This window comes from Lethenteron reissneri, chromosome 69, assembly GCF_015708825.2.
Source record: "Lethenteron reissneri isolate LAM-NWPU_2019-01 chromosome 69, ASM1570882v1, whole genome shotgun sequence".
Classification (NCBI taxonomy): domain Eukaryota; kingdom Metazoa; phylum Chordata; class Hyperoartia; order Petromyzontiformes; family Petromyzontidae; genus Lethenteron; species Lethenteron reissneri.
The window spans coordinates 6,304,547-6,324,311 of NC_083847.1; the positions used below are offsets into that span (position 1 = coordinate 6,304,547).

At 50.6% G+C, this 19,765-nt stretch overlaps 1 protein-coding gene across 2 annotated transcripts; it reads left to right on the forward strand.

Moving 5' to 3' along the window:
- Positions 1-464: 464 nt before the first annotated feature.
- On the forward strand, positions 465-16,338 carry LOC133360460 (uncharacterized). 2 transcript variants are annotated; one of them, XM_061579184.1, is made up of 7 exons: positions 465-527; positions 5,941-6,000; positions 6,977-7,182; positions 8,460-8,624; positions 10,176-10,297; positions 11,429-11,618; positions 12,047-16,338. In XM_061579184.1, the coding sequence occupies exons 2-7, from the start codon at positions 5,991-5,993 to the stop codon at positions 14,465-14,467; spliced, it is 3,114 nt and encodes a 1,037-aa protein (XP_061435168.1). In that variant the 5' UTR covers positions 465-527; positions 5,941-5,990; the 3' UTR covers positions 14,468-16,338. The 2 variants fall into 2 exon arrangements, with proteins under 2 accessions (XP_061435168.1, XP_061435169.1); XM_061579185.1 differs by lacking the exon at positions 465-527 and adding an exon at positions 5,318-5,336.
- Positions 16,339-19,765: the final 3,427 nt, after the last annotated feature.

Genomic DNA, 19,765 nt, shown 5'->3' on the forward strand with positions numbered 1-19,765 from the left:
CCCACATGGCAAATTTAAAGTTTGTTGCATGTCGGGAAGTACGCTAAACATTTTGAACAGACACACATATTCACAACTTTGCCTTTTAAAGATATGGAGGTTATAGCCCTGTGAGCCATGCGGCTCTTCTTGAGTCGGGTGCAACTGCAACAAACAAAAACATGAACAAAGAAAACATCTTAAAGCGACGACGCGCAACAGAAACATCCTGGGATAAACCAGCAAATCTTCCAGGATAAAAAAACCACCACCGTATTACAACGCCGTGTGATAGTTTTAGTTTAGTATCCCACCCCCCACCCCCCCCCAAAATCATGCACAATCATCGATTTCCATTCCGCCTTTCGTCCTCTCACTCCTCCACGTTGCCCAACAGCGATGTTGAAATGTTGACTCCCACCCCCTTGTTGTTTTGACACCGAGGGAGCGACCAGCGGCTCACCCGCTCGCGATACGCACCGAGCCCACGGTGGTTTGGTAGTGGGGGGGGGGTCCTCACATCGAGAGAGAGACAACCGAGGGACCGCGTGAGTAACCCAGCGATGTTCATCGTCAACGGACGGCTTTTTTCGATTTAAAGCTTTCGTGACTGCAGGGATTAATCTTCTTGGTTCTTTCGGTAAAGTCACGTAGAAGGGAAATAATAAAAATAAAACATAATAAAATAATTCTCACGACGTTTCGGCCACAACGCAAGCAGCCGTCCTCAGGTGAAGAACAGGTCTGTCGGAAAGACAGCGTCTGAAATGACGCTGTCTTTCCGACAGACCTGTTCTTCACCTGAGGACGGCTACTTGCGTTGTGACCGAAACGTCGTGAGAATTATTTTTTATTATTTTATTATTTCCCTTCTACGTGACTTTACCGAAAGAAGCAAGAAGATGGATGGCTTTTTGTTATTGTTGTTGTTTCATTGTTCCCGTGTCATTGTTGTTGTTGTTGACGATTGGCGCTGTGTAGCAAAACAGAGATTACCTCCTAACGGCCTAACCCATACCCCCCCTCCCACCTTGTATGGACTTCGACGGAGTGTTGTGGGTCAAGTTGATGTCAGCGAGCACCTTCTGAAGGGCGACACTGGCACGAACGTCCATCTCAAAACACACACAGACACACACACAGAGACACAAAGATCCCCCGTATAGCCTTAACAGACTGTAGGGGCAAGTGCTGTTAGCGAGCACCTATGAAGGCCGGCACGGTACACGAGGGGGTGGGTGGCCAGCACCACGCCCGACCGCCTTTGTCTCCCCAGTGGCGATGTTTACACACCGCACCAGGTACTTATTTAAGGCTGAGTCGACCTAGAGGAGGCCCAGGACCGGTTCAGATAATCGTCACTGGTGTTGGCCGTGAGCGGGAATCGAACCCGGGTCGCCAGGATCATAGCGCAGCGCGTTAACCACTACACTACCGCTCCCACTAGAGACACACACACAGAGACACACAGACGAGACAGAGACACACACACAGAGACAGAGACACACACACAGACACACTCACACAGACACACAGACACACACACAGACACACACACAGAGACAGAGAAACACACACACAGAGACACACACACAGAGACACACACAGAGACACACAGAGACACACACACACAGAAAGACACACACAGAGACACACAGAGACACACACAGAGACACACACACACAGAGACACACACAGAGACACACACACACAGAGACAGAGACACACACACAGAAACACACACACAGACACACACAGACACACAGAGACAGAGAAACACACACACACAGAGACACACACACAGAAACACACAGACAGACACACAGAGACACACACACAGAGACACCCACAGAGACCAACAGACACCCAGACCCACAGAGACACCCACAGAGACACCCAGACCCATAGAGACACCCATAGAGACACACACACACAGAGACAGAGACACACATACAGAGACACACACACAGAGACACACACACAGACACAACCACACACAGAGACACACACACAGAGACACACACACAGAAGCACACACACAGACACACAGACACACAGAGACACCCACAGAGACCAACAGACACCCAGACCCACAGATACACCCACAGAGACACCCACAGAGACACCCAGACCCATGGAGACACCCATAGAGACCCACAAAGACACCCAGACCCATAGAGACACCCATAGAGACCCACAAAGACCCACAGATTAGCGCGGTTGTCTACGTACGGTGAGGAAGAAGTTCAACACACAAAGACAAAGACCCCCCCCCCCCCCGTGTAGCCTGTAACAGACTGTTGGGGCAAGTGCTGTTAGCGAGCACCTATGAAGATCGGCACGGCTCACGAGGGGATGGGTGGCTGGCACCACGCCCGACCGCCTTTGTCTCCCCAGTGGCGATGTTTACACAACGCACCGGGTACTCATTTGAGGCTGAGTCGACCTAGGGGAGGCCCAGGACCGGCTCAGATAATCGTCACTGGCGGTGTTGGCCGTGAGCGGGATTTGAACTCAGGTCGCCGGGTTAGTAGCGCAGACCACTACACTACCGCTTCCTGCAACATACACACACAGGGACCCACAGACACCCAGACCCATAGAAACCCACAGAGACCCATAGATTAGCGTGGTGGGCTACGTACGGTGCAAACGAAGTTCAGCATACATACACAGAGACCCACAGACACCTAGACCCATAGTGACCCACAGATACACCCCATAGAGACCCACAGAGACCCACAAATTAGCGCGGTTGGCTACGTACGGTGCGAAATTAAGTTCAACACACAGACACACACAGAGACCAGAGGTCGCAACCGGGTACCCGATACCCGTACCCTACCCGATACCCGGCTACCCGTACCCGGCCGGGTACGGGTACCCGTTTGCGACCCTGGTGCGGCCGGGTACGGGTAGGCCGTGAGTCACTGGTAAATCACCGTTTGTCACTCATTTCCCAACGTCTTGTCTCTTCTCACAATTCAAGTTCCTAAAATCAACCCACCCGCGCCTGCAACATGGCTTCATCCCAGAGGTCGCAATCGGGTACCCGTACCCTACCCGATACCCGGCCGGGTACGGGTAGCCGGGTATCGGGTAGGGTACGGGTACCCGTTTGCGACCCTGGTGCGGCCGGGTACGGGTACGGGTAAGGAATCAAAACCCGTTTGCGACCTCTGACAGAGACCCACAGACACCCAGACCCATAGAGACCCACAGATTAGCCTGGTTGGCTACGTACGGTTCAGAAGAAGTTCAATGTTTACACACACACAGAGACCCACAGAGACACCCATAGAGACCCATAGAGACCCACAGATTAGCCCGGTTGGCTACGTACGGTGCGAAATTAAGTTCAACACACAGACACACGCACGATATCTTCTTGGTTCTTTCGGTAAAGTCACGTAGAATGGAAATAATAAAATAATAAAAATAAAACATAATAAAATAATTCTCACGACGTTTCCGCCACAACGCAAGCAGCCGTCCTCAGGTGGAGAACAGGTCTGTCAGAAAGACAGCGTCTGAATGACATTCAGACTCTGTCGTGAGAATTATTGTATGTTTTATTTTTATTATTTTATTATTTCCATTCTACGTGACTTTACCGAAAGAACCAAGAAGATGAATCCCTGCAGTCACGAAAGCTTTAAATCGAAAGACACGCACGATACATAACAAGGGCTGTATATGGGGGGGAAGGGAGTCTTTGTCTCTGTTGTTGAGCCACGTTGTCGGTAAAGGGCCGTGTGGCTGATGTAAGGGGGCATTTTAAAGTCTCCCCAGCAGAGGTCGCAACCGGGTACCCGATACCCGTACCCTACCCGATACCCGGCTACCCGTACTCGGCCGGGTACGGGTACCCGTTTGCGACCCTGGTGCGGCCGGGTACGGGTACGGGTAGGCCGTGAGTCACTGGTGAATCACCGTTTGTCACTCATTTCCCAACGTCTTGTCTCTTCTCACAATTCAAGTTCCTAGAATCAACCCACCCGCGCCTGCAACATGGCTTCATCCCAGAGGTCGCAATCAGGTACCCGATACCCGTACCCTACCCGATACCCGGCCGGGTACGGGTAGGGTACGGTCGGGTACGGGTACCCGTTTGCGACCCTGGTGCGGCCGGGTACGGGTACACGGGGTAAGGAATCAAAACCCGTTTGTGACCTCTGCTCCCCAGGCTTCGCCCACCGGCTCAATGCTGCCCCCTAGTCGCAGCGTGGAGTGGGTTGATGCACGACAACAATGAGAATCGTCGTTTCTAAATCGGTGGCGCAATTTCTGTCGCGTCCAGGGACTCAAGTTCATTTATTAGGTATAGCCCTGTGAGCCATTCGGCTCTTGAATCGGGTGCAACCGCAACAAACAAAAAACATGAACAAAAAAACATCTTAAAGTGACTAAGTGACTGAGTGCAAACAGGAAATCCAAGAAAAGACAGCAAAATATTGCAGAAAAAACACCGTACACCAACACTGTGTGCAAGCATCCCAGTGGGATGCAAGTCAAACAACAACAACAACCACAAGACAACTTATATTAAGGCCATCAGTCTAACTCTGTACTACAACAAACAAACATGGCCAAACCAAAAAACATTTCGAAAATCACCAATGTTAGCCATGCCGCAACAAACAAAAACACGAACAAAAAAACATCTTAAAGTGAATATGTGACTGAGTGCAAACAGAACATCCAAGAAAAGACAGAAAAATATTGCAGAAAAAAACACCGTTACACACCAACTCCTCCTCTACTTACGAACAATCGACTTGCGAACTTTCACAGATACGAACGAACCCTGTCCCGTATGTCCAGGCGCCGTCTTTGTCCAATGGCCAGCACAAAAGCCGCCGTAGCTGTGGATGCTGCTGCTGCAAGGATGATGAGCGGAGTTGATCTGATGATGGGGACTGTCCATAAATGACGTCACGCGATTTTGGACGATTTTTACCCCCCCCCCCCTCGTCACACGGCGTCACAAAAAGTCCGACCCCCCCCCCTCAAATATGACGTCACAAAGCTCTGCCCCCCCCCACCACCCAAAACCATATTTCCATTTTGAAAATAAAACACGCTTCAAATCGCTTTAAACTATTGTCATTGTAGTGCGTATTTAATGTGGCGCTGCACTCTGATGTTGTAGGAGTGTTGTTATAACAATTAGTGTTGTTATAACAATTCTATATTTATTTAAAGTTGCGCATTTTGATGTGACGTCACATTTCTCAAACCCCCTCCCCTTCCTCGTCACACATCGTCACAAAAATCTGACCCCCCCCCCTAGGTGCGTGACGTCATTTATGGACGGCCCCATGGTTTATAGCGCCCTTGACGAGATCGCCAGCGAGGTATTGAGGTGGTTCTCTGGGGTCAAAACATTTCGCGTGTGTGTGGTGTACCGAGCGTCATGACCTCACAATAAAAATTATACTGGTAGGAACCCACTGGTTTCACCAGCCCACAGGGGATTATTGTGTCCGTCCGTCCGTCGTGCAGGGAGGGGCTGGATGGAGAGGGAGGGGCTGGGTGGGGAGGGTGGGGAGGGGCTGGGTGGGGAGGGTGGGGAGGGGCTGGGTGAGGAGGGTGGGGAGGGGCTGGGTGGGGAGGGTGGGGCTGGGTGGGGTGGGGAGGGGCTGAGTGGAGAGGGGCTGGGTGGGGCTGGGTGGGGGGGTGCGAGGGGTGGGGTTGGGTGGGGAGGGGCTGGGTGGGGAGGGTGGGGTTGGGTGGGGAGCGGCTGGTCACCCCGTGGTGCCCTTATAAAACTCAACGTTTAACCTACTCACGCCGGCTTGTGCCCGCCCTCACAGTCGGCCATATTTGCGGAATACACCACGCCGCCGTTGATCCTGGCCATTGACCGAGCAACCCAACGTTCCTACCAGCTCCCTCCGCTGGAATGTATTGTATTCGTTCGGCAACGTGACGATTGTGTTGACCTTTGTGACGTTGCAGGGAAGGGCTCTTCTGATTGGCGAGCGTACTGCAAGGGGGCAGCGTCAGACATGCAGACAGGTAACGCTAATTTCTATAACATTGAATGCTTTTTCTGGTGTACATTAATAGTACAGGGACCTCCTCTACTTACGAACGAGTTAGGTTGCAGATGTTCTTTTCGTAAGTCGATTTGTTCGCAAGTCCAACTTTACTCCCGTCGATTGCAAACACGTTGTAGTGCATGTACACTAAACACGGGGAATGGCTTTAAAAGTTGTAGAATCTCCTGTAAAAAAGACACGCAAACGCCAAACAGAAGGCGTCAGGTTCGGGATCGAACCCACGACCTCCTGTATACCAGGCGAGGTAGTTAACATCTCCTAGTCACCGCGGCTCCCCTAAGCTTGAGATTCAGCAAAGTTTTTGTTCCCTCCCCACGGGGTAAATGAATGCGACATTAAAATAAAACAAATTCATTCCCTCTCATGGGGTGCCACGGTGGCTAGGAGATGTTAACTACCTCGCCTGGTACGCAGGAGGTCGTGGGTTCTATCTCGACCCTGACGATGCCTGCTGCTGTAGATTTGGAGTTTGCGTCTCTCTCTCATCATCATCATCACGGTGGCTAGGAGATGTGAACTCCCTCGCCTGGTATACAGGAGGTCATGGGTTTGATCCCGACCCTGACGATGCCTGCTGCTGTATATTTGTAGTCTGCGTCTCTCTCACTCTCAGCATCATCATGGTGGCTAGGAGATGTTAACTACCTCGCCTGGTATACAGGAGGTCATGTGTTCGATCACGACCCTGACGATGCCTGCTGCTGTATATTTGTAGTCCGCGTCTCTCTCACTCTCATCATCATCACGGTGGCTAGGAGATGTTAACGACCTTGCCTGGTATACAGGAGGTCGTGGGTTCGATCCCCACCCTGCCGTCACCCATGATAGCAGCTCACCGAAGCGCCTTATCATCGCCATCGTCATCGGCGCGCGAATCAATTTCCATTAAGAACGTCGACCCACCGCTCTTCTCTTTTTTTGCGTGACAACAGAATGGACTCCACCGGCCACGTCACCCTCCCAGAAGTCTCCGCGGCGAACATTCTTCAGGAGGAAGCACCGGGAGGACACGTGGCCCTCCGAGAGGGCCCTGCTCGGGCAGCCCGAAGCCGACCCTCCCGAGCCCCACCAGCGCCACCTCTTCGGATGCCCCATGGAGGGCCTCTGGGAGGAAGGGCTCGCGCCCCGGGCAATCAGGGTACGGGGGGGGTGGTGGGGCATTACCAAATAGGAGATGTGTGCGTGTGTGTGAAATTAAATCAAATGATTTAATTTAGTTTTTTTTTATTATTATATTTTTTACCTACGTGATTTTACGGAACAAACCTTAGAGTACAAATGTTGAGTTAAAGCTTTTGTGACTGCAGGAATTCATATTCTTGGGTCTTTCGGTAAAGTCACGTAGATAGGTTCAGGAAAAAGCAAAAAGACGACACCTTGTGTTGCGATCGAAACGTGGTAGTTTTTTCTTATGTTTTGTTATTTTCTTTGAACCTATCTACGTGACTTTACCGAAAGACCCAAGAATATAGTACAAATGTGTCGTTAAACCTGCCACCACCCGACACAGACAAATATTAAGGTTTGTCACGTAAACAGAACGTGGCCAATTCATTACAGCACTAACCGGTTGTGTGTTGGAGAGAAAATCCACAGCATTTACAATCTAAGTACTGAGTACAATTACAATCAGTACGTTACTAGTACAGCACTAACCGGTTGTGTGTTGGAGAGCAAAGCTATATACACTACACTATACACTACTATGCATTACACTATACACTGCACTATATACTACACACTACACTACACTATACGCTACACTTTTAGCTAACCTTCGAACGAAGACAGTCACCGCATCGCTTGGCGCTTTCAGATGCTATAGACACTACACTATACACTACACACTACACTATACACTGCACTACACTACACACTACACTATACACTACACACTACACTATACACTACACTATACACTACACTATGCACTACACTATACACTACACTATACACTACACTATACACTACACTATACACTACACTATACACTACACTATGTACTACACTTTACACTGCACTATACACTACACTATGCACTACACTATACACTACACTATACACTACACTATGCACTACACTATACACTACACTATACACTACACTATACACTACACTATACACTACACTATATACTACACTATACACTACACTATGCACTACACTATACACTACACTATACACTACACTACACACTACACTATACACTACACTACACTATGCACTACACTATGCACTACACTATACACTACACTATACACTACACACTACACTATACACTACACTATACACTACACTTCCAGGTTGTCTCCAGAGGCACACTTCCTGCGGTATCGTTTTTTTGCAAATTCTCTGAAGTGTTCACATGTTTTTTTGTGAAGCACCCTGTACACGTGTGCGTTCATTTGTGGACAGGAGCTCCTAGGACGGCTCTGGCGGCGAGCCCCCTGGGAGCCGGGGGTGTTCAGGCGCAGCCCGGGATTCCGCACCTCGCGGGAAATCCGCAACAAGATCAACGCCAACTCCCCAGCCGACCAATGGGAGCACGGCTCGCCCGTCGCCCTGGCAACCATCCTCAAGGTGCACTCTGGGAGCGCTGTGACGACACCACCATGTCGTCACAAACGAATCATGAAAAAAATTAACCCGTAAAAACAAAGTTTTTCACTCTAAATCCTTTATATGCGTGGCGGCTAGAGTCCTCTCGTCCTCTGGCTTGAGATGGCTGCCACCTATGGGTCAGATCATTGTCTGCCAGCATTAAGCAATTGGTAATTGAATATTTTAAAAAAATTCCCTAAACAGTGTAAAATTTTGGAAAAATGTTTTCACGAAAATTAATTGTCACGCACAACGAGTCTGTGTGGAAAATGTCAGCTCGATTGGATCACGGGAAGTGGGTTAAAAAACGACCAAAATATTTGCACGGTCGTAAGCAAGCAAGCAAGCACACAAGCACGCAACCAAGCAAGCGAACTTAATATAAAGGATTTAAAAAAACGCTTCGAACGTCGTCGAAGTTGTCGCCTCTTGACGATTTTATTTTTCTCGTGAATGGCAATTGTGGGTCGAACATCCGCCCGTGACTAACACGACAAGCGATCGTGTGAGATTGTCTTCGGCGAAGACTGCACACAATGATAACGCAGTCAATCTGGTCATATTTACAAGATCACTAACGCCAGGTGGCTCAAATATCAAAACACTTACCCAGAATGCACCGCTGAGTTCCTGGGTTCCTATTCTAAGCAGCATTGGGTTTTTTTTCCTCACAAACTAACTTTTCTGTAGCTATTTGAATCTTTCGTGACTGCAGGAATCCATACTCTTTGGTTCTTTCAGTAAAGTCGCGTAGTTAGAAATACAAGAAAATAACTACGTGACTTTACCGAAAGAACCAGAGAGTGTGTAGCTATGTTGCTATTTGACCAGGCAAGGCCCACCTGAGCTGCGTAGATCTTTTTGAGAAGTGTTCTGGCCGCAAATGATCGCCCAACGAGGTGGGATATCACCGTAGCAGCAGAATACGCTAAACGCAACAGAGATGTGTCTGTAACTCTGTGCGCGTGACTGTGTGCGCAAATGATTCTGTGTGACTGTGTGCCGTGAGTCTGTGACTGTGCGTGAATGAGTTTGTGACTGTGTGCGGCTGTATGTGTGCGATTGTGTCTGTGTGACTGTGTGTGACTGTGAGTCTGTGTGACTGTGAGTCTGCGTGACTGTGTGTGTGTGAATGTGAGTCTGTGCGACTGTGTGACTGTGTGTGTGACTGTGTGTGTGAATGTAAGTCTGTGTGACTGTGTGACTGTGTGTCTGTGTGACTGTGAGTCTGTGTGACTGTGTGACTGTGAGTCTGTGTGACTGTGTGTGACTGTGTGTGACTGTGTGTGTGAATGTGAGTCTGTGTGACTGTGTGAATGTGAGTCTGTGTGACTGTGTGTGTGACTGTGTGTGTGACTGTGTGTGTGACTGTGAGTCTGTGTGACTGTGTGTGTGAATGTGAGTCTGTGTGACTGTGTGTGTGACTGTGTGTGACTGTGTGTGTGACTGTGTGTGTGACTATGTGACTGTGTGACTGTGTGTGTGACTGTGAGTCTGTGTGACTGTGCACGTGTTCACCGCTTGCTCCAGGAATTCCTTCGCTCCGTCCCTGGAGGGTTTTTCCCTCGCGACAGCTACGAGCAGTGGGTGGCTGCCGTGGGCTGTTCGGACGATCCCTGGGAACCAGAAGCCACCGTTCGGAGGATTGAGACGTAAGCCTCCCCCATCGCCTCCATCTGCCCACCCCTACCCCACATTGATTAAGGGGCCGTCCATAAATGACGTCGCGCAACTTTAAATAAATATAGACAACACGTTCTACTTAATTAAATAGACATTTTAATAAATGTTTTCTCCTACAACATCAGAGTGGAGCGCCACATTAAATACGCACTGCAATGACAATAGTTTAAAGCGCTTTGAAGCATGTTTTAAAACATTTGGGCGGGGGGGGGGGGCAGAGCTTTGTGATGTAATATTTGAGGGGGGGGGGTCTGACTTTTTGTGACGCCGTGTGACGAGGGGAAGGGAGTCCAAAATTGTCCAAAATCGCGTGACGTCATTTATGGACGGCTTCAAATCTAGAATCAATACCCTCTACGGGGAGGAATTTCACCCATCTGTTAGAATTTTTAACAGACAACGAGACAGATATTTTGCTGTGACGGTTTCACCTGAAGACGGTAGCTTGTGTTGCCTCCGAAACGTCGTGATTTTTATTGTTTTATTTTTATTAATTTTACCTACGTGACTTTACCGAAAGAACTAAGAGTATGAATCCTTGCAGTCACGAAACCTTCAAATCTAGAATGAGCTTCTATCATTTATGATGGCCAGGCCGCTTCTGAAAAAGAGCTACGTAGCAGCTTTCTTGGGTGAGATCACGTAAAATATAAATGTGTCGTTAAATCCGCCACCACCACCATCCGACATGCTCAATGAGTAAAAGTTTAGTCACACAAAACAAAACGTTGACAATTCGTTACGAGATCGGCACTAAGCGATTATTGTGCATTGGAGAGCGTAAACCCACAGCAACATTGACAATTCGAGTACACGCAAAAATAAACCTTTCTTATGAGCTAAACAGAGATAGGACAACAATAGAAAATAGTTTTTTAGTTTCGCATGTTCTTGGTTCTTTCGGTAAAGTCACGTAGAAGGGAAGTAATATAATAATAAAAATAAAACATAATAAAAATAATAAAATATGTTTTATTTACCGAAAAAACCAAGAAGATGAATCCCTGCAGTCACGAAAGCTTTAAATCGAAATTTAGTTTCACATGGTTACAACGATTAATCCCACGAATTTTCCCCACGTGCTCGTGGCCACCTCCCAGAATGCTGTGCAGCGTGTCGCCCGAGCGTCGCGCTCTGATTGGCTCGGTGTTCCGCCTGCTGCGCCGCGTCGCCGACAACGCGCACTGGAGTCACATGACCTCGTTCAGCCTATCGGTGTGCACGGCTCCCAGCATGCTCTGGGCCCCCGGGGAGATCGACCGAAGGCAGGAGGGCGACGTCATCGACAAGGTCGCTTTAATAAAAACAATAATTTAATAACAATAATAATAATATATACTAAGAAGAATAGGTTTTTAACCCTTTCTGGCAATAACACGGGATTTGTGTTAAGATGTTCAAACAACAAATAAGAAATCATCAAGTCTGCATTAACCACGCACAGTACGTGCGGCAAAACATGCAAACAAACATGCTCTGCTAAAAATAATAATGTATGGCATTGTCTTTGAAACTGATTGACCTACTACACCAGAGACAGCAGCCATCTTTATGGCCCTGTCTCACTACCAGTGGCAAATCTGTGGGTCTCTATGGGTCTGGGTGTCTGTGGGTTTCTGTGTATGTGCATACGTTGAACATCTTTCGCACCGAACGTAGCCAACCAGCTTCGCCGTGTGACGTCCGCTGCTGTCACTGTCGCTCTGTGCCGCCTCCAGATCGTCGCCTTCGTGCAGTTTCTGATCGACCACTGCCACGAAGTGTTTGGGGAGGTGGATGCTACGGATGACCCCAACTTCGACCTCCCAGACGATGGGGATCGCGGTGATGCTCAAAGCAGCCACACGGCTCATCACCACCACCATCAGCTGAACGTCAACCTTCCACTCATAGCCGAATCTGACCTCCAACTCACTCCCGATCCAAGCACTGATATCCAATTGACTACTAATCCAAACACTGACCTCAAACTCACCCCTGAATTTACCACTGATATTCAACTCTCTCTTGATTCAAACACTGACCCCAAACTCACTCCCGATTTAACCACTGATATTAAACTCTCTCCCGATCCAAATACTGACCCCAAAATCACTCCCGATCTAACCGCTGAAATGCAACTCTCTCCCAATCCAAACACTGACCTCAAACTCTCTCCTGATCTAATCACTGAAATTCAACTCTCTCCCGATCCAAACACTGACCTCGGACTGACTCCCGATCTAACCACTGATATTCAACTCATCCCCGACCCACACACCGACCTCAAACTCGCCCCCGATCGAAACGCCGACCTCCAATTAATTTCCCACCGAAGGACTCGCCTCAAATTTCACCCCATCCAAAGCGTGAAGGTGATTGTCAGCGGCGATCCAACTGCTCACATCCCGTTCAGATGCGATCCAAGTACCGGTGTCCACTTTGACCCCAATCCATCGTCTGACCTCCAACTTAATCGTGATCTGAAAACTGATGTAAAGTCCGAACACGGTCCAAGCACGAGCCTCAAGTCTGTGCATGAACAAAACGTCGAGGTCCAACTCCATTCTGATCCAGACGCTCACCTCGGACTTGACCTCGCGCTTGATTTTGAACGTGACAACAAGGCTGACGCCAAGGAACCAGACCCTGACCTGAACCTCGAGCTGTCACTCGACCCCGACGTGGATAAATCACCCCGGTTCGAAGCCGGAGGAAGCATCGACCGTCGCCTCGACCCTGACTCAAACGTTGACCCCGCCGCTGACCTCGAGCCAGCGGCGGTGGCGATCGCCGCTCGACGTCGCCCGGCGGACATCGAGGAGAGTGCCGGAAATTCCCGCATCAGGGGCACCACGTTTACCATCGGCGCCAAGTTGGGGACATCCCTCGTATTACACAGGAGCCAAATCGCTCGTGAACAAGAGCCCCACGGAAACCGCGGGGCGGACGCGTCACGGTCCGCATCGCAGGAGGAGGCGCGACGCTCTGGATCGGAGGCCCAGTTCTTCGGATCGCAGGAGGGGCGAAGCTCCGGATCGGAGGTGCGGTTCGTCAGGTCAGAGGCGACGCGACGCTCCAGATCAGAGGAGGCGCGGTGCTCCGGATCGGAAGCGCAGTTCTTCAGATCGGAGGATGCGCGACGCTCCGGATTGGGGGCGCGGTTCTTTGGGTCAGAGGAGGTGCGACACTCAGGCGACAGCAGGCGGCCGGAGCAGAGAGACTTCCACTGGGACTCGTGGAATCCGAGGCAGCAGACGCGGCCGGGGGTGATCCGAAAGCTCGTGAAACGCGGCAGGAAGTCCGCCCCGCAGGAAGTCGCCGACGGTCGCCGAGCGGAAGAAGCGGAAGCTGCGGCTGTGAAGGCTTCGGCTTCGTCTATTCATTCCCCATTGGGTGTCAGACGATCCACCAGTCCCGTTAACTTTTCTGTACCGGAAGCCCCAAGTGCCATCCCGCGATCGCGGCCTGGGGCCATCAAAAGGGTCGTCCGCTACATTGAGCACCGCGTGCCCAAGGGTCAGGGCATCCCGCGGGAAGCGCGGTTCCCTCCGCCGCTCGTGCACCATTCCCAACGGAGCAGTCGCCTCTCCAAGCACGAGTCCTGGCCCAGGGCCAAGGGAAGGCCGTCGAAGTCCGAGCCTTTCCAATCGGACTTGAGGTGTTTGACGCTGCCCTTTCAGTTCTCCAGCCCGGAGGTGCGGGCTCCCGCCCCTTCGTCCCGTCCCGGGGCCATCAGAAGGGTCACCCGTTACGTGACGCACTCCACTCCGAAAAAAATCCACGATGTCTCGTGGGAAGGTGACGAAGGTTTCCCGGAGGAGGTCGCAGGTACCCCACTAACGGGAGAGGCCCCTAGCTCGCGCCCGGAGAGCACCCCTCCGTTTGAGCCACGGGAAATCCCTCGACGGCCCCCGAGCTCCCTCATCTCCTCCGACTCCTCGGACGGCCTCCGGGTAATGGTGAGGGTGGCGCGTACGGAGGGGCGCAGGCACCGGCCCGCTCCACTCGTGGCGCTGGGCCGCGGCGTGGTTCACGTGGCCAGGCCATCGCCGCCGTCGGCGCGTGGCAGTCGCCGGCGGTCGCTCGCCCGCCGGTCGTTCACGGACGCCCGCTGCGCTCGCCTGCCACGCAGGGTCTGGCTGTATCGGACCCTCTGAGCTGTAAGAGAGTGTGATGCCGCACGCATTGAGGCTGTGAGAGATTTTGTTTTTTTTATGAATTCAAAGCTAGGCTGTAGGAGAGTGTTTAACACGCGTGTGGACTTCCGCGACCAGTAACATATAAGCTACTCATATTTCAACATTCGTCTTCGAGGTGGTGGCTGGTCGGACGGCTCAAATAATTAGAAGGGCACTTAATCTGAAAATAAATATAAATCAGCTTGTTATCCAACAATCCCATGACATAGCTTACGAGGGCAACCCTACACCGCAGCCCCACACTGCTGCTGCTGATGATGACACCCCGCCGTGGCTAGAATATGCTAACCACCTCACCTGGTATACAGGAGGTCGTGGGTTCGATCTCGACCCTGACACCTGCTGTATATTTGGAGTTTGCATCTCTCTTTCCCGGTGGTCGCGTGGATTTTTCTCCGGGTCCTTCGTTCATTTCCCTTCCAAATTTATAGTCAATGTCTCTACACGTTTAGAGTATTTGGCTACTCTATATTTTTACGTGGTGATGATGATGATAAGCCACTTCGTTGAGCTATCATTTGTGATGGTCATGTCGCTTTTGAAAAAGAGCTGTGTAGCTCAGTGGCCCTTACACAAGTTAAAATAGAAATATTATCCATAATAAATATTAGCTATAATAAATATTAACTATAATAAATATTAGCTATAATAAAGGGATTTTTGGAGTTTTTTTTTGTTAGATCACGTAAAATATAAATGTGTCGTTAAATCCGTCACCACCACCACCACCCGACATGGCCAAAGAGTAAAGGTTTAGTCAATAAAACAAAACGTTGCCAATTAGTTACGAGATCGGCACTAAGCGATTATTCTGCATTGGAGAGCGTAAACCCACAGCTACATTGACAATTCGAGTACACACAAAATTAAATCTTACTTATGAGCTAAACAGAGATCGGACGTCACGCGCAAAGGATCGGGGTGAATTTTACCGAATTTTACCGGGTAAAGTGCATAATGAAGGTTTACGTTTTTTGTTGGGTTACATCACGTAAATTATTAATGTGTCATTAAACCCATCACCACCACCACCCGACACGGCCAATTAGTAAAGGTTTAGTCACGTAAACAAAAGGTGGCCAATTAGTTACCAGTTCAGGACACTAACTGGTTGTTGTGTTGGAGAGTAAACCCACTACAATATTTACAATTAGAGTAGCTAGTGACATTTCGCCGGTGATTACAACAACAGCCAGCATCATTATCAGGTTGACTTGCCAGTATTGTGAAGAAATTTTCCTGTGTTGTCATCATTATTATCATGGATGCCATCCAGTGGCGTAGTAATACATTATCACTGGCGTAGTAGCTACGTTATCACTGGTGTAGTAACGGCATTATCAGTGGCATAGTAACGACATCATCAGCGGCGTAGTAATGACATAATCAGCGGCATAGTAACGACGTTGTCAGTGGCATAGTAACTACATCATCAGTATCGTAGTAACGACATTATCAGTGGTGTAATAACTACATTATCAGTGGCGTAGTAACTACATTATCAGTGGCTGCTTGCGTTGTGGCCGAAACGTCGCGAGAATTGTATTTTATTATGTTATATTTTTATTATTTCCCTTCTACGTGACTTTACCGAAAGAACCAAGAAGATGAATCCCTGCAGTCACGAAAGCTTTAAATCGAAATTTAGTAGTTAGCTCTTTGCAACATAACGTTACGGCTTCGATGAAATGTAAATGAAACGTGGAACGTAAATGAAAGCATTTTCGTCAAAAAATAAATTGAAACCGCGTTTTAAGTGTTCGTTTGTTGTTGTTGTTCTGTTGACGCCCAACGTTACTTCCATGCAAAGGTTGTCTCGTGCGACTCACACGTTCCATGCCTCTTACTGTGTCTCAACGACACAAAGAGCTGGATGACATCAAACCATCTGAAGCTTAACTCGACGGCTGCGACATCCCAGTGTCGGATAAGGCAACCACATGCCTTGGTGTCCTTGTCGATAGCCAGTCCCGGGTTAAGCCAAGCGCGCGGACTGTAACAAATGTTGTTATAAAGGGCCCCTAAATTTTATTAAAACATTACAACACAAATTTTTTACTTGCACAGTAAAGTAAATTGTAATTTTTCATTTGCTATACAGCCAGATAATACAACAAATCGCTAACCTTAAACACCCAGTCGTTCATAAAAGTTGAAGGCGGTATAGTACAATAGTAATGGAGCAAGTGCAGAATCGCTGAACCGCAATTGATAGCTCGAAAGCCCTCGAAAGCGCGGAGCGAATGTAGCATTTCTAGACACTTTTGCTACTGGGATAATCCAGGAACTGTCGATAGCGAACTGACATTCTCCGCTCGCATCTGGCGCCCGACTGGACGATGCTTCCACCATTCTCGGCAACCTCGTGCACGTTCTGCCTGTGCTTCCAGCGTGGAGACTGCGAGGACGCGAATCAGCGCGTCCATCATCGCTGCCCCACGTGGACTAACTTGCAAATGGCGTCTTCGGCCATGCCAGCGGTTCTATATTTGAAGCTTTCGTGACTGCAAGGATTCATATTCTTAGGTTTTTTCGGTAAAGTCACGTAGGTAAAACATCAAAATTAATAAAAGTAAAATAAAAATAAAAATCACGACGTTTCGGAGGCAACACAAACTTCCGTCTTCAGGTGGAACAGTCACATACAGCAATCGTGCTGTGACTGTTCCACCTGAAGACGGAAGCTTGTGTTGCCTCCGAAACGTCGTGATTTTTATTTTATTTTTATTTTACTTTTATTAATTTTGATGTTTTACCTACGTGACTTTACCGAAAAAACCTAAGAATATGAATCCTTGCAGTCACGAAAGCTTCAAATCTAGAATTAGTGTGGGGCGTGGCTTACTGATGTGATTGTGGGCGTGGCTTCACACGTGAAACCGACGTTTGACACAGCAACCAGCAGCAGCAGCAGCCTGTCCAGCGCCCATCGACGAGGTCTGTCGCGTCTGCTTCGAGTTGTTCAAGTTCAAGTTCATTTATTAGGTGTAGCCCTGTGAGCCATTCGGCTCTTGAATCGGGTGCAACCGCAACAAACAAAAAACATCTTAAAGTGAATATGTGACTAAGTGCAAACAGAACATCCAAGAAAAGACAGCAAAATATTGCAGATAAAAAAACACAGCAAGCAGCAGCAGCCTGTCCAGCATCAAACCTACGAGGTCTGTCCCGTCTGCTTCGAGCTGTTCACCGACCCCAGTGAGTCTTGCGTGCGGCCGCCACACGCTGTGCAAGTCGTGCCTCGAAGCCCACTGGCCACGTGGCCAGGCTTCTGCTGCGGGGCCTACCGCGCTAGGCCCGAGCTGAGCAGCAGCCGCGTCGCCGTGGGGGAATTTGACGGGAAAGCGGCGCGCGGAGTGAGGGTTCGAAGGTGGATTGGAGCGTCCGTGCGGTGGTGAGTGGGGGGGGTGAGTAGGGGGGTGAGTGGGGGGGTGAGTGGGGGGAGTGAGTGGTGGTGAGTGGGGGCGGGGTGGTGAGTGGGGCGGGGTGGTGAGTGGGGGGGTGGTGAGTGGGGGGGGTGAGTGGTGGTGAGTGGAGTGTGGGGGGGGGGGGTGAGTGGGGGGGGGGGTGGTGAGTGGGGGGGTGGTGAGTGGGGGGGGTGTGGTGAGTGGTGGGAGGGGCTGGTGAGTAGGGGTCGTGGTTGGGGTGGTGAGTGGGGGTGGTGGTTGGGGGTGGTGGTGAGTGGGGGGGGGGGGGTGGTGTGGGGGAGGGTGGGGGGGTGAGTGGGGGGGGGGTGAGGGGGGGGTGGTGAGTGGGGGGGGGTGGTGAGTGGGGGGGGGTGGTGAGTGGGGGTCGTGGTGAGTGGGGGTCGTGGTGAGTGGGGGTCGTGGTGAGTGTGGGTCGTGGTGAGTGGGGGATGGGGTGGTGAGTGGGGGTCGTGGTGAGTGGGGGGGGTGGTGAGTGGGGGGGGTGGTGAGTGGGGGGGGGGGTGAGTGGGGGGGTGGTGGTGAGTGGGGGGGTGAGTGGGGGTGGTGGTTGGGGTGGTGGTGAGTGGGGGGTGGTGGTGAGTGGGGGCGTGGTGAGTGGGGGGGGGGGGTGGTGAATGGGGGGGTGGTGAGTGGGGGGGGGGTGGTGAGTGGGGGTGGTGGTGAGTGGGGGGGTGGTGAGTGGGGGGAGTGGTGAGTGGGGGGGGTGGGGGTCGTGGTTGGGGTGGTGAGTGGGGGGGGTGAGTGGGGGGCGTGGTGAGTGGGGGGGGGGTAGTGAGTGGGGGGGGTGGTGAGTGGGGGGGGGGGTGAGTGGGGGGGGTGGTGAGTGGGGGGGGTGGTGAGTGGGGGGGGTGGTGAGTGGGGGGGGGTGGTGAGTGGGGGGGGGGGTGGTGAGTGGGGGGGGTGGTGGTGAGGGGGGCGTGGGGGTCGTGGTTGGGGTGATGAGTGGGGGTGGGTGAGTGGGAGTGGTGAGTGGCGGGGGTGATGGGCGGTGTGGGTCGTGGTTGGGGTGGTGAGTGGGGGTTGTGAGTGGTGGGAGTCGTGGTTGGGGTGGTGGTGGTGGTGGGGGTGGTGAGTGGTGGGGGTGGTGATGGTGGGGTTGGTGGTGGGGGGGAGGGGGGATGGTGGTGGCCTCAAGGTGCACATGGCCTGGCACAAGCGTCGTGGTGACGTCACTGCCACTTAGTGGCGAATGGCGGTTGTTGGTTGGGATGGTGAGGGTGGGGGTGGTTTGGGTGATCGAGGGGGTGGTGGGGTTGGGGGTTGGGGGGTGGTGAGGGAGGGGGTGTTTGGGGTTGTGGTGAGGGGGATGGGGGTGGTGGCGGTTTGGGTTCATAGTTTGTTTATTAAACGTGTTGCCTCCAACTTATACAAGGTAGTCCTCTACTTACGATGGAGATGCGTTACGACGACCCCATCGTAAATCACAAATATCGTAAGTCGATAATGGCCTAGCCTGCCCAGGAGTCTTAAAGAAATTTAGCAAAACAGAGCAATTTACAGTACCGTACTGTATAAACTATATACTGTATGTATTTAATTACAATACTGTATTGCACAGTAAAATGTAAAGTAAATAAATTCTTAGCCTCCCTATATGAACTGCAATTTAATAGAAAGTTTTTTTCAGGAAACAATCCTATCTGCTATAAAAACTTTTAACATGCATTGAACTTATCATATCGTGGTAACACTAAAATGAAATCGATAAAGCTACGTGTCATACATGCATTGAACGTATCGTATAATTGGGCTTTGAAACACAGGAAAAAATACACGCGCTAACACCGAGACAACTTAACTCCGTCGACGGCTGGTGAGAGTGAAGCAT